The sequence below is a fragment of the Solanum dulcamara genome, chromosome 8 (genome assembly GCF_947179165.1).
Source record: "Solanum dulcamara chromosome 8, daSolDulc1.2, whole genome shotgun sequence".
NCBI classification, from domain to species: domain Eukaryota; kingdom Viridiplantae; phylum Streptophyta; class Magnoliopsida; order Solanales; family Solanaceae; genus Solanum; species Solanum dulcamara.
Window position 1 is genome coordinate 76177738 of NC_077244.1, and position 25190 is coordinate 76202927.

General features: G+C 31.7%; 4 protein-coding genes across 4 annotated transcripts; 2 read left to right on the top strand and 2 right to left on the bottom strand.

Moving 5' to 3' along the window:
- Positions 1-6876: 6876 nt before the first annotated feature.
- On the bottom strand, positions 6877-8095 carry LOC129900637 (dirigent protein 25-like). The gene is made up of 2 exons (XM_055975652.1): positions 7871-8095; positions 6877-7678 (listed from the first exon to the last, which is right to left on the bottom strand). Exons 1-2 carry the CDS (start codon positions 8034-8036, stop codon positions 6933-6935), a joined length of 912 nt encoding a protein of 303 aa, XP_055831627.1. The 5' UTR covers positions 8037-8095; the 3' UTR covers positions 6877-6932.
- A 1644-nt stretch (positions 8096-9739) lies between these two features.
- LOC129899625 (protein POLLENLESS 3-like) lies at positions 9740-14061 on the top strand. Its single transcript, XM_055974634.1, has 5 exons — positions 9740-10258; positions 10544-10756; positions 12216-12364; positions 12457-12525; positions 12626-14061. Exons 1-5 carry the CDS (start codon positions 10082-10084, stop codon positions 13839-13841), a joined length of 1824 nt encoding a protein of 607 aa, XP_055830609.1. The 5' UTR covers positions 9740-10081; the 3' UTR covers positions 13842-14061.
- A 2626-nt stretch (positions 14062-16687) lies between these two features.
- LOC129899369 (aquaporin TIP1-2-like) lies at positions 16688-17852 on the top strand. The gene is made up of 3 exons (XM_055974317.1): positions 16688-16871; positions 16956-17206; positions 17291-17852. The coding sequence occupies exons 1-3, from the start codon at positions 16739-16741 to the stop codon at positions 17666-17668; spliced, it is 762 nt and encodes a 253-aa protein (XP_055830292.1). The 5' UTR covers positions 16688-16738; the 3' UTR covers positions 17669-17852.
- Positions 17853-23046: 5194 nt separating this feature from the next.
- Positions 23047-24505, bottom strand: LOC129899321 (transcription factor MYB48-like). The gene is made up of 3 exons (XM_055974249.1): positions 24260-24505; positions 23975-24104; positions 23047-23810 (listed from the first exon to the last, which is right to left on the bottom strand). Exons 1-3 carry the CDS (start codon positions 24372-24374, stop codon positions 23369-23371), a joined length of 687 nt encoding a protein of 228 aa, XP_055830224.1. The 5' UTR covers positions 24375-24505; the 3' UTR covers positions 23047-23368.
- Between the last annotated feature and the right edge of the window lie 685 nt (positions 24506-25190).

The window sequence follows — 25190 nt, forward strand, 5'->3', positions numbered from 1 at the left end:
ATTTTGCAGGTACATACAAAAGGACTAAACAAAACAAAGAATAGGACAACAATACACTTAAACAACAACGAATCGACTCCAGAAGACAGGTCAGACACACCAGCAACTACAATGACGGAAAACAAACTGAGAGGAATAGGCACACATACTAGACAACCTTTATCACTAAGACACAACAGATTCATCAAAGAGGAAGGGTGCACATCAGAAAGACCACACTTTTTAGCACTTTCATCATCAGCACACCTCAAACAGAGGACCAGCTTAAACAACAAAAGTGGAAAACAACAAGGGATCAAAGCAACAAACACATACACAGGGCTAAAATACACAAGATTCAGGTAAATCAGACACAAATCAGAAGAGAGTTAGCCCCTTCATCACTTTCATGAAAAACGATTCGGCAAAGAGGAAGGGTGCACATCAGAAAGACCAAAACACAACACCTTTTGGCACCTTCATCATCAACACACCTTATGGAAAGACGACAAGGAGAAGGACCCTCTCCTAATCAAAGCAGCAAACACACATGCAGGGCTACAATACACAAGATCCAGGTAAATCAGACACAAATCAGAAGAGTTTTAACCCTTTCATCACGTTCATGAAAAACGAGTCAACACACCGACATGCAAGGCTAAAAAACACAACAAGCAGCTAGATCAAGAGCATATCAGAAAGGAACCATCATCAATTTGGTCCCTTCATCATCACAAACAGAGGAAACGAAGATGAAGATAGAAGAAGACGAGGAGACACAAGGAAGACAATTGGGAAAGTGGATACAGTGTATTCAAAACATTGACAAGTTTTGATAATAATAAGAAGCCCAAAGGGCGTATTTCATTTAAAAAAAAAAAAGTCATAATTTTCGCATAATGATAAATCCTGACTTAATAATTAATTTTGCTCAAGTCAAAATACACATTTATTTATAGTACAATATAATATTATTTATATTTCTTAAACTTTCTCCAAATGAAATCATTACTCAATCTCATTTATCTTGAACTAGAGAACTTGTCATTGTCTCATTATTCTACTCTCATAGGGGGTGTATATAATATTAGGATATTGTTGAGTAGACCATTTTAATAATGTTAGACTTTGCAGTTACTAGTAATGTTTTTAATATAATATTGTGAGACTTGTACTCCTCAAATCTAGATAGCTCCAAATTTATGGAGTGATTGTATTATTTTAATCATTTTTGGCTTTAAACCATTTCTAGTGGTCAATGTTGTGACCAACCTGTCACTCGAAAAATAATAATTCAAACATCAAATATTTAGGTTAATTTAATAAATAGTAATATAATTAATTAAAAATTCAACAGTTAATTACTTGTTTTTTAAGCAAGCAGAATTAAAGATTTATTGATCTGCTTACTAAATTCCGATGTCCACTGTTAATTTATATCTTGAAATAATTTGTCTTTTGCGCAAGTTATAAACGAGCCCATTATTATATTATGTAAAGAAAATCGGTTGGATAATTTAATATGTGAAAATTGAAACATAAATAATTTCTATTCATTTTAATTAGCGGATATTGAAGAATTTTAAAGTTGGTGTTAATAAATACAGTAAGATCGTCGTTCATGAACATGGCAAAGGCTAGAAAAACATATAATATAATATTTTTGTCTCCAGGTAAATACTTTGTCTTGATTCTACCAAATTACTAAAACAAAGATTTAAAGCCCCAAGGGCTTCACCTTTTCCTAAAAAATTCTTTTTAAATTTAGTAGTACATAGGATTTGAGATTTTTTCCAGAGAAAGTACAATAATTTTTACTTTTTAATGAGACGATTATTGTAATATATAGTTGAGAAATAAAATAATTTTTAGATAGTTATGGTACTTTTTTTTTTCACTATCTATTATTATTTATATGTATCTACCTTTTCATTTTCCATTTTGCTATTCTAATTTTTTATTATTATTAAATATTGTGAATATCTCTAAAATGATCGAATCTTCTGCAAAATCTATTGTTATTTATTTGCTTATAAAAATATTTGTTTTTTTGTGTCTTCTTTAGATTTTTTCATTACAACAAGTAATTATTATATTGAAATATCACAACACGATTTTAATATTATTATATTAATTTATCAAATTCTAAAATCACATTTTATCATTTTAATTTTATATTATATTTTTTTATTAAAAAATTATATATATGACTATTATTTTTTTTAAAAAAGAAAGTGTTAATCTACCCTCTAGCTAGGGATTAAACAATTAATTTACCAACTACCGACGAACAGGATCTAAACTCATGTTAGTTAAAATTGATGTCGAAAACAATTCGATGAATATAAAAATATAAGAATATATAGTACTACTCAATGCGTTTCAAAAAGACCAACTTTTCTTCTTAATCTATTTTTAAGAAATGATCTTTTTTTTTGGTTAGTTTTTTACGGGGCATGTTTAAGGTCACAAGATTAAATAAAATTTTGGTATATTTGACTTTATTTTAATTTAGAATTTTTTTTTCCTTAAAATTCTTGTCAAATCAAATCATTCTTTTTGAAATGGAGTAGTGTTATTTACCTTCTTTCTTATAAACCTCCCAATGAGGAGTAAGTGTCGGAACAAGCAATAATTTTCTTTTTCTTTTCTTTTTTGCAAGGAAATATAGTTTTATTTTATTTTGCTAATCTTGCAGACCCTCTATAACTTGCATATTATGTGGATCTGGTGCCTACTTCTCATTCCACTAAAATGGATTATCAATATTTCAAAATCGCTAATTTTCGACGAAAATTTTAATTTATTTGGTTCTGTTAGTATCATTTTAGATGGGTTTTCTATTAGAAAAAACCTATCAACAGTCAAATTCTGACTTTACATATGTCGAAGATTAGCTATTTTCTAGTTGTGTACCAACGAATGAAATAATATGAAATGCATTGAGGCGCACAAAAGATTTGAACTTTATAGATTTCTATAACAACTTTAAATCAACATATATACATAAAAAGTGAAATTCACAATATATATACATTACTGTGTTCATGTGTACAACATACTGGATCCGCCCATAGAAAGTGGGGATCCCATCTTATTTGAAATTAATAAGTAATAATGTATTGTTATTGTTATAACAAATGAATAGTCCCCACCTCACACCAAATAAAAAAATAGAAAGAAGGAAAAGAAGAAAGAAACACGATAACTCATCAACTTGAGATTGACCAATGTGAAGAAATCTTTGACATTAAGTAACCAAATTAACTTGTGAAATTCCAATTGAGATTCACGTTCCAATTAAATTGACTAATTAAAACCCATAAGAAATAGGAGGCCATCTAGAAAAGGAACAAACACGTGGATTTTGTAATTTTGTATTACGCAAAAGTTGGATAAAGCCACTTAATTAAGCTCATTTACATTTAACAATGCTATATATACTTCCAACTACCTAGTTATCTTATTGCAAGCTGACTCGTTCAACAATTTATGAAAGCACAAAAAAATAAATTAATTAATGACCATTATTTGATCAAGCATCTTCCTTAAATATTGCTAATTTGTTATCTAACTAGGCATTTGATCATAAAATTTGAAAGCATGATTTCAAGATTTGATTTTAAATCAGTGTTAGTCGACATGTTTATAAAATTTCAATTTCAAATTCTTCAAAAAAAGAATAGTATTTGAAATTACAAACTACGACTTCAAGCTTTTTAAAATATAAAACTTGATCTATAAGTTTATATTTTACACAAAAATTATATTCATAATTTTAAATTTTGCAAAAAAGAATCATGCTCGACGTGAGAAAATTGTACATATAAATCATGTGGAAGGATTGTATCAAAGAATAGTTTGTTTTACTATAATTGAATTATTGGACTAGCAAGTTTTTATAAAATTATGTGTATTTGAAAGTTTAATTTGTAATAACATATAATCACAAAACTTATTTATGAAAAATATGTGAAGACATATGATAAATTAATTCAGTGTCTTACAATATTTCGATACTTTATTTTTAAATTATTATTTGCCTATTTATTAAAATTATATAATTTTTTTTGGATAGTATTCATAGATCATTGTAAGGTTTTGGTATGTCTTAATAATTAGTTTTCATTAAACCTGCCCGTCGTATTGGACCTGCAGGCTGCATCATATTCCATCTTTAAATAAACAATGAGTAACAATACTATATATATCTTGGTCAAATTTTAGGACCAAAGAACCTATAACAATACTTTTTCTTATATTAAAGATTGTGATAGCGTCATGATAAGTATCGTTCCATCTTGGTAAAGAAAATTCTGATTCCCCGTTTCCGATCAAAAAGAGCGTGCGAGACTTCGAAGGGACATTCACACTTTGATTCGTGAGCAACTTCACGAAAATATTGACTCTCGTGAATAAAATTATTTTTGATAAAAAATATTTTCTTTCTTAAATAAAATTGCTTTACGTGAATCTATATTATTTAAGTCTCAAAAGGAGGTATTGAACCTCATATGAAAAATAAAATTAGAAAATAATAATATTATTTTCTGCAATTCATTTCATTATTTTATCATCCTTTTTTAAATGCAAAATATTGTTTATTATTCCCTAGCTCTAGCTATAACGTAGAGAGGTTAAGTGATAATTCATTAATTTGCAAAATAGTAGATTAGAATTTTAGTGCATCTCTTTATAATTTCCTTACAACACAAGTGCACACAACAAAAGAACTCTTTTAATTTCCCTCCATCTCTGGCATATTAAGTGGATCTGTGCCTTGGATCCTGTTATATGTGTGTATTATTATTATTATCGAGCAAAATATATGAGCTATTAATAATACAGCGAGACTTAAACATTTTCCTATTTTTTAATTTGATATAATAAAGATAATTCAACCATCCCCATACCCAACAAAAAAAATAATTAAGAAACGGGCAAGAAAAGAAAAACAAAAGAGTGGGATCGACTCATAAATCAATAACATTTCTAATTTAATCTAATAAGTAGAGTCTGAGAGGGTAAAGTGTACACATATCTTACTTTTATTTTTTGGAGACATAGAAATTGTTTTCAAAAGACATCTCAAGTAACTCATATCAAATCAACCAATAAATCATAAACTTCAAATGGACTCACGCGAATAAATCTTTGGTCTTACTCCCTCTGTTCACTTTTACTTGTCTAATAGTTCTAAAATAGATTTTGATTTATTAAAAGGTTAGTTTCTGAGATGGGTCGATATATCTGATAGATTGGATGATAATAATATATATTGATGAAATAATTATTTAGTTGATGAAATCCATGTCTCAATATAGAGATTGACACCTTTTTATGAGAAGCTTCTAAGTTTTCATGTGCAAACCCGGCCGGTAGATTTCTGAATCTGGCACATGAAATAAGTTAAGTATTGCTTTAAAGGAAATTAATCATTAAATTAAATTCATCATTAATTTAATTTATTGATTAGTTTTTGTAATCTTAACATGGGGAATTACATAAGTGTTAAATGAGGAATTTCGATATATAAATAGAGGAGTGCAATTACGAATTTCTAGTGGAATGATTTGTAATTTATTATGGTAAGAGTAATTCAAATTAATTTTTAGAATTATTTTCATAATAAGAAGCCTCAGTAATTAATTTTGTGCTCTCTACAGTGCCCATATTTAACTAGAATTCAAAATTCTATTTTCTAGGAAAAAAGGAAGAGGAAAGTATGTTTTATTCCTTGAAGGAAAAGGAGCGTGGTTTTCCTCTCCTTTTTGGACCGGAAAGAAATCTCTATTTAGAAAGACAATTAGTTTTGTATACAATATTTGCCCACCAAGTATTCTGACTTGCTTCAAGATATTTGTTCACGCTTCAAAAGGTATTTCTTGAGTTAATTTTCAACATACTTTGTATGTAATATGTATTTGTTATTGTTATCTATAATTCATTTAAGCAATAAGATTCTGAAATACTTTTTCGCTGTGTGTTATTTTCCAAACAGATGGGGAAGGGGGTTCGAAATAATATTGTGGAAAGTTTAATTGATTGTATTTTGAAATAGTCGATTAGAACTTCAGAGTTTCACAGAAACATATTTTTTGAATTTTGCACGTGAGAATTGCTAAAAGAGGAAAGAGCTGCGTCAAATTCAGAGGCTTTTAAAATTTTGCACGTGAGAAATGATGAAACAGGAAAGACAGCGTCAAATTATTGAAAGGAATCCTTACCACTAATAAATTAAAGGAGGAAAAATAATATAGGAGTGCCGTACATTGGAAAATACTCCATTGGTTTCTTTTTATTTGTTAAATTTTAACTTGAAATATTTATTAAGGAAAATAATGATTGTTATAGTTAGTTTATCATTTTACTCTTATTAATTGATAGAGTTTTAAATATATTTACTCACTATATTTTTTCAACGACATTAACTCAATGTTAATAAATTGAAAGTATAATAGAAAGAAAAAAATTGTCCTTTCCTGACAAGTGAAAAGGAAAATAAATTAGAAAATATTTGACAATTAAATAGAAACGGAGGAAGTAAGAAAGAAAATCAATATAGAAACTCACACACATTCTCCCTCTCTTTAAATTTGTTCTATCTTACTTTCATTTTTAATTATATGATAATTCTTTAATTCTAACTTTTTCATACGATAGGCCACAAACTTGAAAAACATTTTGATACATTTTACATATATTTAATTTAAAACCACAAAATTTAAAATTCTTTTTTACTTTCTTAAAATTCGGTTCAATTCATTTGGTATGTGATTTTCTATCACAAACAAAATGAGAAAAACATGAAAGCAATTGTTCATTTTTTGACCAATTTTTTTCAACAAGTAATAAAAGCCAATCTTTTCAAAAGTTTAATTAATTACAGCAAATTTTCAGCAATGACTTATCAAAACACAGCAGAAGTAGAAAGAAATCACAAATTAAACACACTAATAAGCAAGATAGACAGTAATATGCAGAAGAGTCTCCACACCATCTGTTTCCTGCAGCTGATTAGTAGCCGGAAAAGTCTTAACAGTAGCAAATCCCTTAGCATTAACATATTTTCCGGTGCCAGCCATAACCGCAAGATGTGATTCCGAAACTCCCATTCTGTGAACACCAAAAAAACTCAAACTATCAGCATAACTTCCACTCTTAAACATCACATTAAACGCCATCGTTTGACTCAATCCGTCTTCCGAACTAGCAACGTAAAATCCCTGAGCTTTCCCGATTAAACCCGAGTTAAGCTCGTGTCCTTCGGTCAATTCATCGTCGAATACGGTCAACGTACCGAACATGAGCTTCTGGAAACTAATTCCTGATCCCAATTGCTGCAAATTGATAGCTGGCAAACCGTTACCGCCTCCGATTATGCTGTTTCCATTAATAAAATTAGACGTTGTTCCGCTAAGGCCAGTAAGGAAAGGGATGTTGTTATTGCTGATGATTCCGCTGTTGGCGTTGTTAGTGGGGACGCCGTTGTCAACTGCTAAAACGGCACCGTTTGGTTTCGCGAATGGGACTTGACCGCTCACTGCGGGGTTTGTTACGATTCCGGTAACGGCTATAGCTGAAGGATTTGATCCTCCAAGGATATCATGCATGAAGAAGGAAAATGTATGATCGTCATAAGCACCAGCACCAGTACCCACTCCACCGGCTACAGCAGCACCAGCTGCAGGTGTTGCACCTGTTATGTAATATAAGGCGTGAGAACTACTTTCCTTAGCCCGTATTGAAGAAATACAAGCAAATGTCGTGATGGCATATCATTGCAAATTTGCTTAGTAACTTCTTAAAGAAAGGCATGAATTTATGTAAGCTAAAATATGGCTCAATAATACTTTAAGTTTTTAGATGAGATGGTTAAGCAATTCAATACCTGCAGCTCCAACAACTGCATCAGCCGTAGTTGCCCCTGAAGTAGGGGTGGCCACTTCCTCGTCAAGGATTCGACCTGCTGTAGCAAATGTTATTGTGAGAGATAAAATGAGTAGGTATGAGAAAATGGCTTTGGGTTGAAAAGAGTTGGAATTTTGAATTGCCATTTTTAGTTGAAGAAATTGATCGAATAATAGAGAGAGAGAGAGTTTGAGAAATGTTTTTCTGGAATGAAGTTGATGGATAATCGAGAACATTGATGATATATATATATATATACGTGATTAAAATGGAGAGAAATTGAATACTTCATTTGGTAAATGAGAGGAGTTGATGAGATGGATTAGGTATAAACCTTTCCACCCTAAAAAGTGTATTAGTTGAACCTGAATGGTTGCAAAATACTACTACTATATATCATGTACAAATAACAACTATAAAACCAAATACCGACCAAAAAGAATGGAAAAAAATTGATAATATGTTGCATCTCTTTGCAGTGTTGAGCACCCAGCTTTGGGTCAACTACTTGATAAGGATATTCATGCTGGGAAAAAAAAGCACCAACTGATTCCCTTTCTTTTCTGACCGCTCCATCAAATTGTTACAACTATATAATAAAATACTATATCATATATTTATTACATCTTGGTATTTGACATTATTTGTGATTACACACAAAAAAAAGCAGCATTCTTCTTTTCTTCACCGATGTGGTACAACACATTTGTTGACCTTTTCTTCTTTACAAAACAAATATCAACAATTCATTCATAAAGTTGGATTGGGGCAAATATTTGGTCCAAATAATCTGTTAATTGGACCAAAAGTTATGCATTTACTTGAATTTTGATTAAGGAGCAGCACGCTTTATGCCTGATTGCTCCCATCAATATTACAGTATTTCATCATCATATATATATATATATATATATATATATATATATATAATAAATGCATGTCACTTTTACCTGTTCAGATAACATATGTAAACTTATTTAAAATTAATATTTTAAACATATCTAACCGTTGACCAAGCATATGTGACAACTAGGTGATTGAACTAGCCAAAGTATGTGTATTTTTACACATATAATGAACGTGATCAATACAAGGATTTAACCAATAAATGATTAAAACAAAAAAATAAAAATAAAGAGTTAAGGTAAGGTAAATTGAAAAAGGAAAAAAAATAAAGAATTTTCTTTCTCCCATCCCTTTTCCTTAATTTTTACATAGAGATATTTATTTTTAAACATAAAGAGATATGGAAAATAACCAAATTTAATTACTAAATGTTGTATTATCCATCACATACGAATAATCTCAAATTCATCTTAATTCAATACAGTAAGCAAACTTGTAGCATTAAAAGAAATTACTTTTATTTCCTTGATGCTGCAACAGATACAACAGCAATTGGTAAGGTTGAAGGGACCGAAAAAAAATAGGCTCTAGTATAATTAACATATATACGTGCGCTAGATTGGAATTCATCTTTGATCTATATACTTATATTTTCGTTATTACTCACATAACTAATGAATCATCATTAAAAGTTTCATCGATGTCTATGTTAAAGTAATGATTCCTAGAAGATCTTCAAATTCTAAGTTCACATCTAATTTATTGAAGTAAGTAATATCAAATTAAAAGTAAAAAAGTTGTAAGAAAAATAACTTCCACCTACAAGTGAGGTAAGTTTATCAAATGTCACATTTAAAAATAAATAAATAATAAAGATAAAAGATAGTTTAGATATGCACCAAATAAAGGGTGCTAACTGCCAAGTTTAGAGGATCCCGAAATATTGTGCTAAACTTTAAAGAGAACAAAATTAGAGGGTTAAAAATGAAAATGAGCCCTCAAATTTCCTCCTAATTTCTACTCAATTGTTGGCGTCTCCTCTTATCAACGGATACCTTATATTTAACGGCTAGTTTGTTCTCAATAGACCGCTTTCTCTCTCTCTCTCTCCGGCGAGAAAAAGTAGCTTTCTTTTTTCCTCTTTTCCCAATTTTAATACCACTTTCTTGGTGATCAAGTTTCAGTAGAAAAAGAATTGATCACTCCATCTGTTTTACTAAAAGAAAGTGTCTTCAAGAATTCACAATCCAATTGTGAAATTCAAATTCATCCTTAATATTGTTATTTTGAATCAGGATTTTACATTTTCTTGCAATTTGCCATAAAGGGTTTATCGTAAGAATCAATGTGGAGGAATAACGAGAGTGTTCATATGTCTTTCTTGACCCCACCGCCGAAATGGAGGTCGCCGGCGTCGGACAAGAACCAGAGGTGGCCAACGAGTGCTAAAGCTGATCTTTTTCATGTCATTCACAAAGTTCCTTCTGGTGATTCTCCTTATGTCAGGGCCAAACATGTTCAAGTTAGTGCCTTTTCTACTTTCTTTTTTTTCTTGACTCTGCATTGGTTTTCAATTCTGTTTTTAATGATAATTTCTTGTTGTGAGTCTTAATTTATCTTCAATTTCGTGTGGTTTTAAATTAGTACTACTATACTACTGTTGGATTGTAGGATCACATTGTGGAAGATTGTTGAATATATATTAATGAAGATTTTATGGGCAATTGCCTGGAATTAAGTGCTTAACAAGAAATGTGATCATTTCTGTTTTTGATTAAATAAGTTGTTACTAATCCATAAATGACAGTTAATTGATAAGGATCCAAGCAAGGCAATTTCTCTGTTCTGGGCAGCAATTAATTCCGGTGATCGAGTTGACAGTGCTCTGAAAGACATGGCAGTGGTGATGAAACAGTTGGATCGTTCAGATGAGGCAATCGAAGCAATAAAGTCATTTCGAAATCTTTGTCCCTCCGAGTCTCAGGAGTCCATTGACAACATCTTGATTGAACTCTACAAGGTAAGAGCTTATCATCTTAAATCTGATATATACCTCTATCGTATAGTTTACATTGTTTTGTGTTTGAATGTTGCTTAATGACATGTATATCTTGCTAATCTCTGCCTACACCTTTTGCTAGATTATATTCGCTAGTATAGTTCTGTCAGGTTATTGTAAAGAATATTAGTTATCTGTCCTCCTGTTTAAGGCCTAATTCTGTCCAATTTCGACCAACACTTTTCCTGACCATTTCCTAGTACCCATTGGCTAACATAGTGTTGTGACTGTTATTGTAAAGAATAGTGGTTATCTGTCCTTCATTGAAGGCTCAATCCATCCGACAATGAACTACACGTTTTTCTTGACCATTTCCTAGTACCCATTGGCTAACATAGTGTTGTGACTGTTATTGTAAAGAATAGTGGTTATCTGTCCTTCGTTGAAGGCTCAATCCATCCAACAATGAACTACACGTTTTTCTTGACCATTTCCTAGTACCCATTGGCTAACATAGTGTTATAAATGTTATTGTAAAGAATAGTGGTTATCTGTCCTTCATTGAAGGCTCAATCCATCCGACAATGAACTACACGTTTTTCTTGACCATTTCCTAGTACCCATTGGCTAACATAGTGTTATGACTGTTATTGTAAAGAATAGTGGTTATCTGTCCTTCATTGAAGGCTCAATCCATCCGACAATGAACTACACGTTTTTCTTGACCATTTCCTAGTACCCATTGGCTAACATAGTGTTGTGACTGTTATTGTAAAGAATAGAGTTATCTGTCCTCCTATTTAAGGCCTAAATCCGTCCAATTTCTACCAACACTTTTCCTGACCATTTCTTAGTAACCATTGGCTAACATAGTGTTGTGACTGTTATTGTAAAGAATAGTAGTTGTCTGTCCTCCGGTTGAAGGCTTAATCCATCCGACAACGAACTACACTTTTTTCTTGACCATTTCCTGGTACCCATTGGCTAACATAGTGTTGTGACTGTTATTGTAAAGAATAGTAGTTATCTGTCCTCCCATTTAAGACTTAATCCATCCGACTTCGAACTACACATTTTTCCTGCTTTATACAAAAGTGAATTAGATGTTAGTCACTGCAAACAGTCATCTATAACAATAGATGTAATGGCATCTGTTTGTACACTAATCAAGAGTCAATATTTGGTATGGACACACTAAAATTTGTGGAAACTGTATCAATAGGAACAGTTTTGTCTTAAAAAATATGAACAGGTAATTCGAAAGAAATGCTGAAAATTACACTACTTATATAGTGGTTTCAAACTTTTTCTAGGTCTTGCTCTCTCCGTCGACTGATCATAAAAAGATTTCTATGAAGTGGAGTTGTTATGAAAGTCTAGCAAACCTATGTTTTCTACAATATGAGGATGCTGCTCTAATGATTGTATGAATCCTAGACTATTCTTGTTTCTTTATTTGCTTATATTTGTATTTCTGCAGAGGTCTGGTAGGCTCCAAGAAGAGATTGAATTACTTGAACTGAAATTGAAGAACGTTGAAGAAGGCATAGCGTTTGGTGGGAAGAGGACTAAGATTGCTAGATCTCAAGGAAAAAAGGTCCAAATCACAATTGAAAAGGAGTACTCGAGGTTGTACCTTGCAATGATTTGTCTTCAACTTCAGCATTATTTCTTGCTTGTCTAACATAATCAAATCCTTGTAATTTTCAAAATAAGTGCAGATTGTTGGGGAACTTGGCATGGTCACACATGCAACTGAATAACTTCAAATTGGCAGAGGAGTACTATAGGTAATAATCACCAACTAATACAAATTGAGCACTTAGCCACTTAGAGGTGTGGCTTTCTTTGGAGAAAAATTGCTCACATGTGGAAATTGTTTTAATGCAGAAAAGCACTCTCTCTCGAATCAGATAAGAACAAGCAAAGCAATCTGGCAATCTGTTTGATGCACATGAACAAGATTGCAGAAGCTGGGTTTCTGCTTCAAAGCATAAAAACCTCAGATAGAAGGCAGATGGATGAGTCATGCACCAAGTCCTTCGAGCGTGCCACTCAAATGCTAGCTGAGTTAGAATCTTATGGCACTCAAAACTCTAAGGGACAGGAGGAAGAGATTCGCGAGGTAAGGATAGGATCGTCCACATCAGATGGACATAATCGCAGGGGACACGAGAGGCCACATCCACCTCCATTTTCTGCTTCTGAACCTCCAAAGCCTTTTTTTACTCAACCAAGAAGATATTCATGTTCACTCAATGATGGCGATTGGTTCACTAAGGACTCTGTTAGTGCCTGCAGTCGAAGATTGTTATTTGAGCAAACATCAAATAATGAGAATGTGCAGTTAGTTGTGAATCATAATTTCAACAAGCTCAGTTCTGCCGATGAGATGAGCAAAGGAGCGTCCCTTGTACAGGGAGAGGTCTTCTCTAGGTCATGGGGAAATGGCGCTAACGTGGAAAGTGAATGTGATTTGCAGCCACTTTACTGCAAATGGAAAAACAACTCTTCCGGAAATGATGGATCAGATAAAACTTCTCTAGAGTTGTCTAAGTCTCCGACAGAATCATTTGCTGATATTACAAATGCAAGAAAATATTCAGAAGATGGGGGTAAAGATTGTTGGAGTTCCACTTTGACTTACAGAGATGTGGTGACATTAGCGGATACCACCGAACACTTGGAGAGCACAAACTTGAAACCTTTAGACTTGGCTGCATGTACAAGCAAGAAAAGTTGGGCTGATATGGTGGAAGAGGACGAGATAGGTTTGCAATTCCATGAAAATCCAAGCAAATATGCAGATGAAAATGAGAATATCGATTCAAATATTATTAATCTTAGCCAAAGCATTGATACATTGTGTCTGAGTGAAGGATATCATACACAACCTGGACGAGAAGTGAGGCGTTCCTTGTGCTTTGATCAGAATGACAGACAAGAAAATTGTTCATCTAAATCAAAGGGGAAGGAGCTCAAGTCTGGAAGCTTGAACTCCTTGCCCCCTATAGGAGACATTGCTTATCAAACTCCAGTCACATTGATGCGGAGGAACAGATTGCAAGTATTCAGAGATATAACTCCTGAAAGTCCTAAACCTTGAACTATTTTCATGTACAGAAATAACTAGTCACACCAAATGGTTTTGCATGATGCCTGTAGTGTACTTATTGGCTGATCTTATGATCATTTAAATACTGCAAGACCTTTCATGCTAGCCTAGCCTTGAGAAACATATGTTTGGTAAGTGTGTAAATTTTTTCTAAACTGACTTCGCTTAAGTGAATGGATTTACTTCTTCAAATTACTGTATTTGGTGCCTTTCTTTCCTCTTACTAAAATTATTTGTCTTTTATCATCGAATGTTTGTGATTTAGAACTCGCACTGCTTAGCTTTCTATGCATATCAGATCCTGCCTCCTGAAGTCCTCTCTCTGTCAAGAAAGACTACAGAGCTGACTCTGTTTCTCTATCAAGTGACAGGAGATCTTTAAGTTGATGCGTAGGAGATTGGTAATATAAAACACGAGATTTTTGTAAGATCATATTCTTCTATTTAAATTGTAACGGAACAGCATTGATCCAGTACTTTCATCTGACTGGTGTTGTTTCATCACAATAGTATCTCATACCTTCACATATTTTCCCCAGAAAAAAAATACTTGTGAAGATGAATTTGTGTTTTTTGGCCAAAAGATAATTAAAAAGGCAGTTTAGAAGTCATCATATAATTTGAAAACATATATGGAGCAACATTACTTACATATAGGGCGACATTTTCTCCAAAAAAAAAATAAGTTTCTCAAAGATGAGAAAAATGATTTTCCTAGTGAAAGTAAGAGAACAAATTCTACAAGTAGTATACATTGATTGTCTTCTGTCCACCCTAACACAGCTCATCTTCACCTCACCCCTGTAGCCTCCATCCCCACCTAGATGGGTGTTTGTTTAGATTATATACAAACACTTTTAGGATAATATATTTTGCTTATCAAACACAAGAAAAAACAAACCCACTTATTTTTCTGAAAACATTTTTCACTCCTACCGAACACACCTATAATCTCTACACAACCTGCTCTTCATTAGCTCGTCTTGTCAAAACTGAAAAAAAATCATAGATTGACATAGAGATTTAATTAAGTTTTTTTTAAAATGTTAATATTTCTTTTAGAATGTCCAAACAAAGGAGGCCAAGCATTTCTTGAACAAATTAAGCAAAGTTGTTAGCATAGCCGCCCAAAATAATTTAATTAGCAGAAGATAACATAGAAATAATAAGAAGGTCCAAAACTTAATTACTTCTATAGTATAATTATCAGAAAATGTGATAATGTTTTAAAAATGGTGCATTTGGTTTATTAAATAAAAGGCTAATTTTTCTTTTATCAAGTGGTAAAGCACCAAGTCCACTATTACGCACCAAACTCAATACTATTATTGCACTTAACAGCTCATTGGCTCTCAGTTTTTAATTAATCCAAATTGAAAAGCATTTTAGACTATTCATACTTTTTTTTTCTTTTTAAAAAAAGATCAGAAATGATCAAGACAACAAAATTACTTTGATTATCACATCATAATTACAACCAACTGCTCTCCTTTTAAACAAAATAAACTTGTGGTAGTCCCTTCTTGGTCGGATTTTTTCCGTTTTAAATTATCTGTCATGTTTATTTTTTACACGCTTTTTAAAGAAACATTAACTAAAAGAATTTTTTTTGACTATTTTATCTTAATTTATATCTTAAGATATAATTTTTTTCACTAAATATTTATTTTATTAAGGTGTTTGTAGTCTTCAAGAATAATTACTAATAAAATAAAATGAGAAAAATAATAATTAGCCTTGTCTTAAACTTCTTATATGACAAATAGTTTGAGATATCTATTTTTAAAAAATCAACACTAATAATTTGAGATGGGAGAAGTAATAATTAATTCAATATATTCTTTTACTTTTATTTTTCAAAATATTCGGTCTGACTTTGAATGTTGGCCATTAATCTCATTTTGCAATTAATGATGAAAAACTGTTTTTTCTTAATTACAAAAAAGAGATGAGTACTAGGACCTTATAGAAGAAAATGTTAGAGTTGCCTCATGTTGATGTCACTCCGTTGATCTGAAGTCATATTTGGTTTAATCAGATCGATTTTAAAAGCTTAGTAATCAAGATTTCACAAACTAATTATCTAGGTTCAACCTACAATCCAGCCATAGTTGGACCCCGGGTTAAAAGCTCTAACACTCGGTTAATTAATAGACACAAGTTGAGTGCATGAGCCTCTAGGGTGACTAGCTGAGTGTCACGCGAATTTATAAGTAAAATATGGAACGAGCCTTATTTAATAAAGCAGAGCGACCAATAAAAAAGATCATATAACATGATAATATCCTTAAATTGACAAATTAATCTCTATTAATCACAAATAATATGTTGATTAAGTGATGGTGCCAACAATTAACAATTAATCCATATAGCTGACTATGGTTGTCTACATCATAGATTCCACCGTCGGCAAAATAGTCGGTTCGACCAACAATCATTTTGATAATGGACCCCCAATTATCACTTTCCTTATTTTTGGTCGGTTGTACATCCTAATTAAATTTACTTTTCCTAATCGTCCTTTAGTATAATTTTGTTGCACTAATTGTAATTTTACCATGTTAAAATGACTTACAATAATAAATAACTTTTCATCTATAATTAACTTTTTTTTTTTACACCCTTAGCATATACTACTCTATAGTATTCCTAAATTTTAACTCCATTTTCTTTAAAAACGGCTAGAATCCAATTATAATGCCACGTGTCAGCACCCAAATAAATTGGAGGCACGCCTACTAGACAATGGCAGGTGGCTTCCAATCCAAAGGGTGTCCTCTTATTAGTCCACTATATATATAAGTAGCACTAACTTGCTAGGAAATAAACAACACAAATAGACTCCCTCTAATTATTAAGGACAAAAAAAATAGGAGTAAGAAACGATAATGCCGATTTCAAGAATTTCCCTGGGAAATTTAGCAGAGGCTACCAAGCCTGATGCTCTCAAGGCTGCAACAGCTGAGTTCATTTCCATGCTCATTTTTGTTTTTGCTGGCTCAGGCTCTGGCATGGCCTTCAGTGAGTATAGTTTATTAAATTTATAACCGCGCTCATAGTATAAAGAATATTTTACATCGAGAATAATATTGATACTTTTTACAGGTAAGCTAACAAATGGTGGAGCAGCGACGCCAGCTGGACTTATTTCGGCATCCATAGCACATGCCTTTGCCCTTTTTGTGGCAGTTTCAGTCGGAGCAAATATTTCTGGAGGTCACGTAAATCCTGCTGTTACATTTGGTGCTTTTGTAGGAGGTCACATTACACTTTTCAGAAGTGTCTTGTACTGGATTGCACAATTGCTTGGATCCGTCGTGGCTTGTGTTCTCCTAAAATTTTCTACTGGAGGATTGGTAAAGCCATTTTCCTCTTCATCGTGGAATTTTTCTAGAATGAAAATATTTTAACTTTTAGTAATTAATCAATTTTTTTTGCAGGAAACATCAGCATTCGCGCTGTCAAGTGGAGTGACACCATGGAACGCAGTAGTTTTCGAGATAGTAATGACATTTGGGCTTGTTTACACTGTTTACGCAACTGCAGTGGATCCCAAGAAGGGAGATTTGGGAGTCATTGCCCCTATTGCAATTGGTTTCATTGTGGGTGCTAATATCTTGGCTGGTGGTGCCTTTGATGGTGCATCAATGAACCCAGCAGTGTCTTTTGGTCCAGCTGTGGTTAGCTGGACCTGGAACAACCACTGGATCTACTGGCTCGGCCCATTTGGAGGTGCGGCTATTGCTGCTCTAGTATATGAAATCATCTTCATTGGCCAGAATACTCATGAGCAACTCCCCTGCACCGATGATTTCTAAGGATCCATGAATTTAATTTCGATAAATCCAAATGCCGCATAATTAATGTTTCAAGGTTGTCGTTGTTTTAATTCCTGTTCATTTTGTTGTCTCTTAAAGCTTGGGAAAGTTTCTTCGCTTTTCCTAATTTTAAAATTGTTGGGAAAAAGAAGAAGAAAGAGATGCAAGTGTGGTGTTGACTTTCTTTAATTTGATGCTTGCGTGGATTAACTATAACTGTTATTTGTTAATTGTGCGCAAACTAACGTTAACAACTTGCTAAATCATCAGGAAGGAGTGCCAATATGCTCTTTGCAATTAACTATAATTTTTACGGATATAAGTTACGTAGAACGCTAGTGATAAATAGGTTGGTAAAACTTAATTAACTTGATTGTATAAATATTTTCACACAAGTTTGTAAGGGTGACAGTAACATTTAATTCATTTTGACATGTTCAATTCAGGTTATTTTGATCTTCTTAAACTTGGCTCAAACCACCAATTTGACAATCTCTCTATGTATATTTAGTGGTTAGATTATATGTTGAGCTAAAGGCTATAACCAAACCTCTGGAGGTATAGTAGAAGTTTGTCAATTATAGTTCGAAAAGCCGGAGTTCTTTATTTGGTATAAAGTCTTCTCCATATTGATTTCTATTTAGAGTCCGTTTGATCAACTTAAAGCCCCTTTTTAGCTTTTAGACGTGTTTGTCTAATGTTAACTTTAAGCCATAAAATTCTTAAAGTCAGTCAAAAATGAAAAGTTAGGATTCGTAACTTTTTTTTTAAGTGCTTAAAGTCATTTTCTTTGACCATAGAAGTTACTTTTATATCCCTTATATTTTAACTAAATTCTCAAACTACCATTTTATGCTTTTAACCCTAAAATTCACATCATTTTCCTCATTTAAGCACTTTTATCCAAACACTCAACTGCTTATTTATAAAAATAACTTTCAGCACTTTAAAGTTCTAAAAGCACTTCATATATAAAAATTACTTTTTTTAAGCTCATCCAAACGGGCTCTTATACATCTCTAGGAGTAGGTAATTAACACTCTTGCTAATATTGACACTCTTCATTAAACCTCCTCTTCAGTCGAGTTTCGCGATAGCAAATTGGGCGGTTTGGTTAGTTTGGACGAGTCAAAATGGATTGAATCAATAAATAGATCATTGTACAAATTATGTTCAAAAGTTAATTAGGGTAGACCAAGATGGACTAAACAATGAATCATATCTCAACCCCAACTCTTGCCAAATTTTATTTTCTTATATTTTGTTTAATACATAGATCTATGTAGTTGCCTCGACCAACCTTATTCTTACTATGACTGAATTGCAGAGATCAAAATAAGTTAAATTAACAAATGAGCAGATCACTTATCTAACTGTTTGGGTTGATCATGTTTTCACTGGCTTGTTTAGCCATCTCTAATATCTCCGCCTCTAATATCAAATATGATACGATAACCTGAAAAATAGAGTAATACTAATATTTTACGAGGGTTAATTTGCAGCCTTGATTATACGTAGCCCTTTTTTTCCAAGTTCATTGTCCAAAGACTCGAGTAAGAGATACCAGTGATAAATTGACCCTGCAGCACCCATTAATATTTAGTTAGGGCCATATTTTCCCACTTGTTAATTGTTTGATGTGGTTCATTTCTTATTGCCTTTTAGCAAATATACATTTATCTGGTCATTCTAACTCTACTTCTTTTTCTCATATGTCAGTCAAAGCAATGATTACAATCGAACTATTTTTGTCTTCCCCTTTAGTGGTGGATAAAAGGTAAGTTTGATGTACGATGAAAATCAACTTCAGTGTTGTTCCAATTGGGCAAGTCTTATAAGGCCCAACATTTGGCTAGAAGGATCCTACTTTAATATTAGGTTAAATTAGATTTTAGGCCTAACTCATACTTAAAAGCTAGCTCAAAGGGAGGAGGATTGTCCAAATCTTATAAGGAGTCCACCATCTCATTAATCACAAACTTTTGTCATTCTTCAACACTTTCCCTTTTAGTAGTAGGTGACTTTTTTTTCTTTTAGATTCATAAATAAATTCATTGATGATTCTAAACCATAAATAATTAAGAAAAAAAAAAGACATAAATAATTAGAGACAAGCAGTCACAGTGTGCATAGTTGTCGTCGGTTTTCACTTTTTTAAATGAACTAAACTAGGCTGAATTTTCATCAGTTAAGTCGATAATTGATTCAATTGAATTAGCCATTTATTTGGTAAAGAAATTTGTAGAACAATACAAAAAATTGTTAGGGAGATTACAAATTAACAAACAAAGAAGTTCATGCAGGCCACATCCTCATTACATTACAATAAAACAAAATCCACTTCATCCCTCCACCATTTTTCTTACATCTAGATTTTTATTTTTTAGTAATCACTTTTAAAAATCGACGAGTGCTAGAAAGTTTTGTCCATCCACTAAATAAAAATATAGTATATATAACTTTACCTTAATTATATGATATAAATATTTGTGTAATAAAGTCATGAAGGAGAGCTTGGTTGCCCTACTTTTGGAACCTGTAAAAATATGTAGCAAGAAAATTTTGGGTACATTTATTTTGCTTAGACTATATGTTCATTATTGGAGATCTAAGGGCTACCCGTTGCATCCTTATGAAATATCCTAAAGCAAAAGAAAATTATAAGAAAATGACTAATTGCTTGATAACTTGATAGAGTACTTGAAACATTTAATATTATTTATATGATAAGAAGGACCTCAAAGGTAATGTTTTACAAAATCTTAAATTTGCAAATGAATTTCCACGCAATTCAAAATGGCCAATCGTCAGATGTGAAGTAATACAGTTCAAATAAACATTAAACTTATCGGTTGAAAAGCCAACAATATGTTTAATCATTTAAGTGATAATGATCTTTGACAAACAAAGAGAGAATTTTACAATTATATCTTCATAAACATACTATTAACCAATAATAGTACAAATATTGATATATCACAAAATAAATACTAAGAGCCCATTTGCATTGATTGATTGAAAATAGTTGATACACATTAGGTGCAAAATAAATTATCTTTTGGTGTTGAAATTGTTTTTCTCATTAGATTTGTGTTTGTATTAAAGTATTGAAACTGATAATGATAAGGTATTGACAATTTTTTTTATAAAGGGAATAACAAAGAACGAAAATGGAATGTAGATTAAGCTAGAAGTCCAATTGGCCCTTTGGGAAGAGTATTTTGAAAATTAGAAAAAATTAGGAATAAAATAGTAAAAATTATTAATTTTGACACATTTTAATTTATATATAAATAGTTTGAGTGTTTATCAAATGCATAAATAAAATAAATAAAAATTATTCATAATCTATTTTGATCAACTTATAAACTGAATCAAACTTGATCGAATCCAAGTTTTACACACCGGTTCTGCCAGGCTGCAACGTAACGTAGCAGCAATTGTCCACAATTATAGGTGTGGGGCATATTAATGTAACGTTGTGATTCGTGCAGATAGGCTCCTGCTTTTTTCTTTTTTTATTTATTCTTTGCTCTGTAAATTGTAATATTCTATACTATATTAAAAGCAGAAAGATTGTTTGAATTTTTTGCCCTTCATTAAAAGATTGCGTTTTAGACAAAATCGTATTTTTCTATTTTTCCTTATTATTATTACTTTTTTTATTAAATTTAATTATATAGCCAAATGCAAGGTAAGACTACGTACAATAGACTCTTGTGGTCGGGCCTTTCCTCGAATCCTGCGCATAACAGGAGCTTTAGTGCACCGAACAACCCTAACCACATAATAAGGAGAACAAATCCTAAAATAATTAGATACTAAAATTGTCTATGTTAAGGAGAAAGAATTCTCAAATAATTAGGATAGAACTGAAAAAAGTTAGCATTCCAAATTATTTGAAAAAGTTAGTTAATAAGGAGGATTAGGCACTAAGGTTGTCTATATTAGGATTAAATTGAAAAAGTTAGCGTCTTTTAAAAAAATTATATATGGACAATATTGCATGTCTAAACCTGCAGATTTATTTTAAATTTATATATGAAAAACATTACATGTCTATAACTAAACTTCATAAAATATTAATGAATATCCTTTTTGATTTATTACTCCTCTACTTGTATAAAATGATATATATATGATTCCAATAACGTATTCATATCCGTTGCTTTTTATCGTTAATTGATATAATTTCAATAACTTATTTATCATTGTAGCTTTTGTCATCAATTGACACCTTCTTCTCAATTTTGTCGCATCATTCAGCTTTCTATCGACGTTTTGTTCTCAATTTTATCACAATTTTGATTCAATTTCAGATTTTCATTATCTTAAAATCTCTCTTTTTCCTTTTTGTTTCATATATATTGTCGCAACTTTGTAAAGTAATCTTCTGATCTCATAAAATTACTTTTGTTATAAAATTATATATTAATATTACTAAAATAATTATGAACGATTTATTTTAGATAATTTTGCAGTGGATTCTGAAAAGGATTTGATCAGCGAAATTGTGCCAATTAACATCTTAAGAAGATCCTACTCTTATTGAATAATGAAAGTCTTAGTTATTGAAAGTACAACAATAGAGGAGCAAATGAAGATACATTAGTTGATCAAGAGGTAATAATTATTTTTTATTCATATTATATTTTATATTTTTATCTATTGCATATATATTTTAACCATTACAATTTAATTTTCTTTCATAGGGCACAAAAGTTAATTCTATACTTTCCAAAAATCATGTTGTAAATTGGAAAAAATCTTTAGAACAAGCCAAGATTTGTTACTTCATAAAGAGACGAATTAATGGTTCTAATCCTAATTTTCTATAGATAAATAAGGAGATTGAAGTTGGATTTCATTTAAATAGATATAATATTTATTTTAACGACAATTGTTATCTTTCAATAATTTTATTTTTCATGTATATAATTTAATTGATTGACGTGATACGTGCAAAACATGTACGCTAAATTAGTTAGTGATAAATATAGTGCGTGACCGGTATGTTTTTTTCTTCAATGGCTTGTATTATTTTTTGTCTGATTCTAAATTTAGGCAACAACTTTACTTCTATCAAACTTCAAATATCCCTAAAGCTAGCTTAGAAAACAAAAAGAAAGACATGTGAATGTAGCAAAAAATAAATATATTAGTGGAAAGACTTTTTCGGAAAGAGTCCTGGTCAGCTTGTACACACATAAAATATTTTATCGAATACCTATTATATTGCATCATGCACCCACACCACACAGATATCAAATAACTTTATCTATGGGTCTTAGTCAAGCACATGAAAAAGAATCAGATAGCACTATTGACATGATCAAAAAGAAAAACAGAAGGTTCAAGTAGTTGTAGTTTACATGGAATTAGGGGAAATTAAAGATCTTCATTAGATATGACATGTTGAGTAGCCACACATGAGATATATATACTCAAGTAATACAACTAATTAAGCCTCGTAAACACTAATAATTATTTAAATAGATCAGAGCAGAGCGCCTTCTGATCATGATTTTCTATATACAAAGAGTGATTGCTAAATATTAGTACTACTTATCTCACAAACCTAATCCAACTCTACAAGAAACAAATATTTTTAATTTCCTCCACGAGATAGTTGCATACACTCTACCTTTCTCAAATCTCTTGTGCATGGAATTACACTGAATATGTTGTTATTGTTCCAAATTAGGCAGTAAAAAATGAGAAATCTTGATGATTGTCAAAGTAATAATGATCATGAGTCATCCATAGTGAATCTGGGCAATAATTCCATGTGTTTGATGGTAAATCATTCCTAGTTTCAATTTCTTCAGATGATTCGACTTCTTTCCAGATTTCATCCATGGAGTATACCATCATGTTCTGATCATCCCCTTCATATATTTTATTTTCTCCAGCAACTTGCAACAACTCGACGCAATCGTTTCTTTCAGTACTGGAATCCACAGCAGGACTGTTGGCAGAAGAAGAGGAGCAATTGGAGAAATTGGATGAAGATGGAGAAATTGAGGCCTTATTAGTATTATTCTTCCTCTGATCTTGAGCTTGCTTTCTCATGTGTGTTCTCCAGTAGTTCTTGATTTCATTGTCAGTTCGTCCTGGTAATTTTCCAGCTATTTTTGACCATCTGCACTTGAAGTAGCCGTGTCAAATCTCAAATGGCTAATACTAATATCATACTAAGTTTTCGTGAGCTACTTTCAATTATATGAAACTTTGAAAGAATATTGTACTAATAAGAATTAATTGTTGATATGAGAAAATTAAAAAGTTGAAAATATATAGACAAACCTATTTCCATATTTGGAGTGGAGTTGAAGAACAAGACGTTCTTCTTGAGGGGTCATCTTGCCCCGTTTGAGAGATGGATTCAAGTAATTAACCCATCGTAATCTGCAACTCTTTCCACTTCTTTTCAAACCTATAAATAAATTAATAACAAGAAATGGAATGCAGAAGAAGGGGTTATTAAACTTGCTCCCTTTATTCACTAAACTATATATATTTGTCCAAATTAAATCTAAGCCTATGTATATACCTATTCTATTTTTCTCTCCCGCCTACCAACCTTCAAACCTGAAACTTTCGCCAGAAAATCCCAGCGACGATCACCAAACATCTTCACATAAAATACTAGCTGAAGATCTTCTTGTTCTGTCCATGGACCTTTTCTCATCTCTTCTTGCACCATTTTTTAAATTTTTTTCTAAAAATATTCTTTCACTAGATAGAATATTGCTTTTTCTTGTTGTTGGTGATTGATACTAGTGAACACGAGTGATATTTATACTGGGAATAATTGGCCTGTTGTTCTAATTTTCATGGTGTTATTATATTTTGGAATGTGTCTACTAACAAGTGGTATAGGAGTGGTCATTTTAATTTAGTGGCAGAAAAAAAAAACCAATGTTGGCATATGATGTAAGCCATTAACAGGGAGGACCCAAATGATGATGATAAATCTAGATAAGAGGTTGATATGTTGATGTGATGTAACTTTATTAATTCTTTCATAAGTTGCTGGCAATTTCAGATTTATTATTAAATTCTTTTGCGATTTTTTCTTATTTTATTATCTCCAATAATAACAAAACAAAAACATCAACAAATTCAATATAATCTTCTTTTCAAGTTAATTCAATATGAACAAGAGGGAGTTGCTCGTGGTAAGTACTCTCCACTTTCAACTCGAAGATTGTGAGTTCAAGTCATTAAAGGAGCAAAAAGGACGGGAGCTCTTAGGAAGGGGTAAAATAAAATAAAAATTAATTCAACACGAAAAGTTACATGATTTTCTAGAAAACATATAAAAAGAGATCAAATAAACTATCACTCTTGATGTGGGAACTCATTGCATACCCATGATTGAATAAATGAAGCGATTGAATAAATGAAGCTTGGAGAATATATAATTAAGATCATCCCAGCATCGGATAAATCAAAAATTAAAATGGACTTTGCTTTGCAGATACCATGATATGTAAAAGAAATGGATACTAAATCTAAC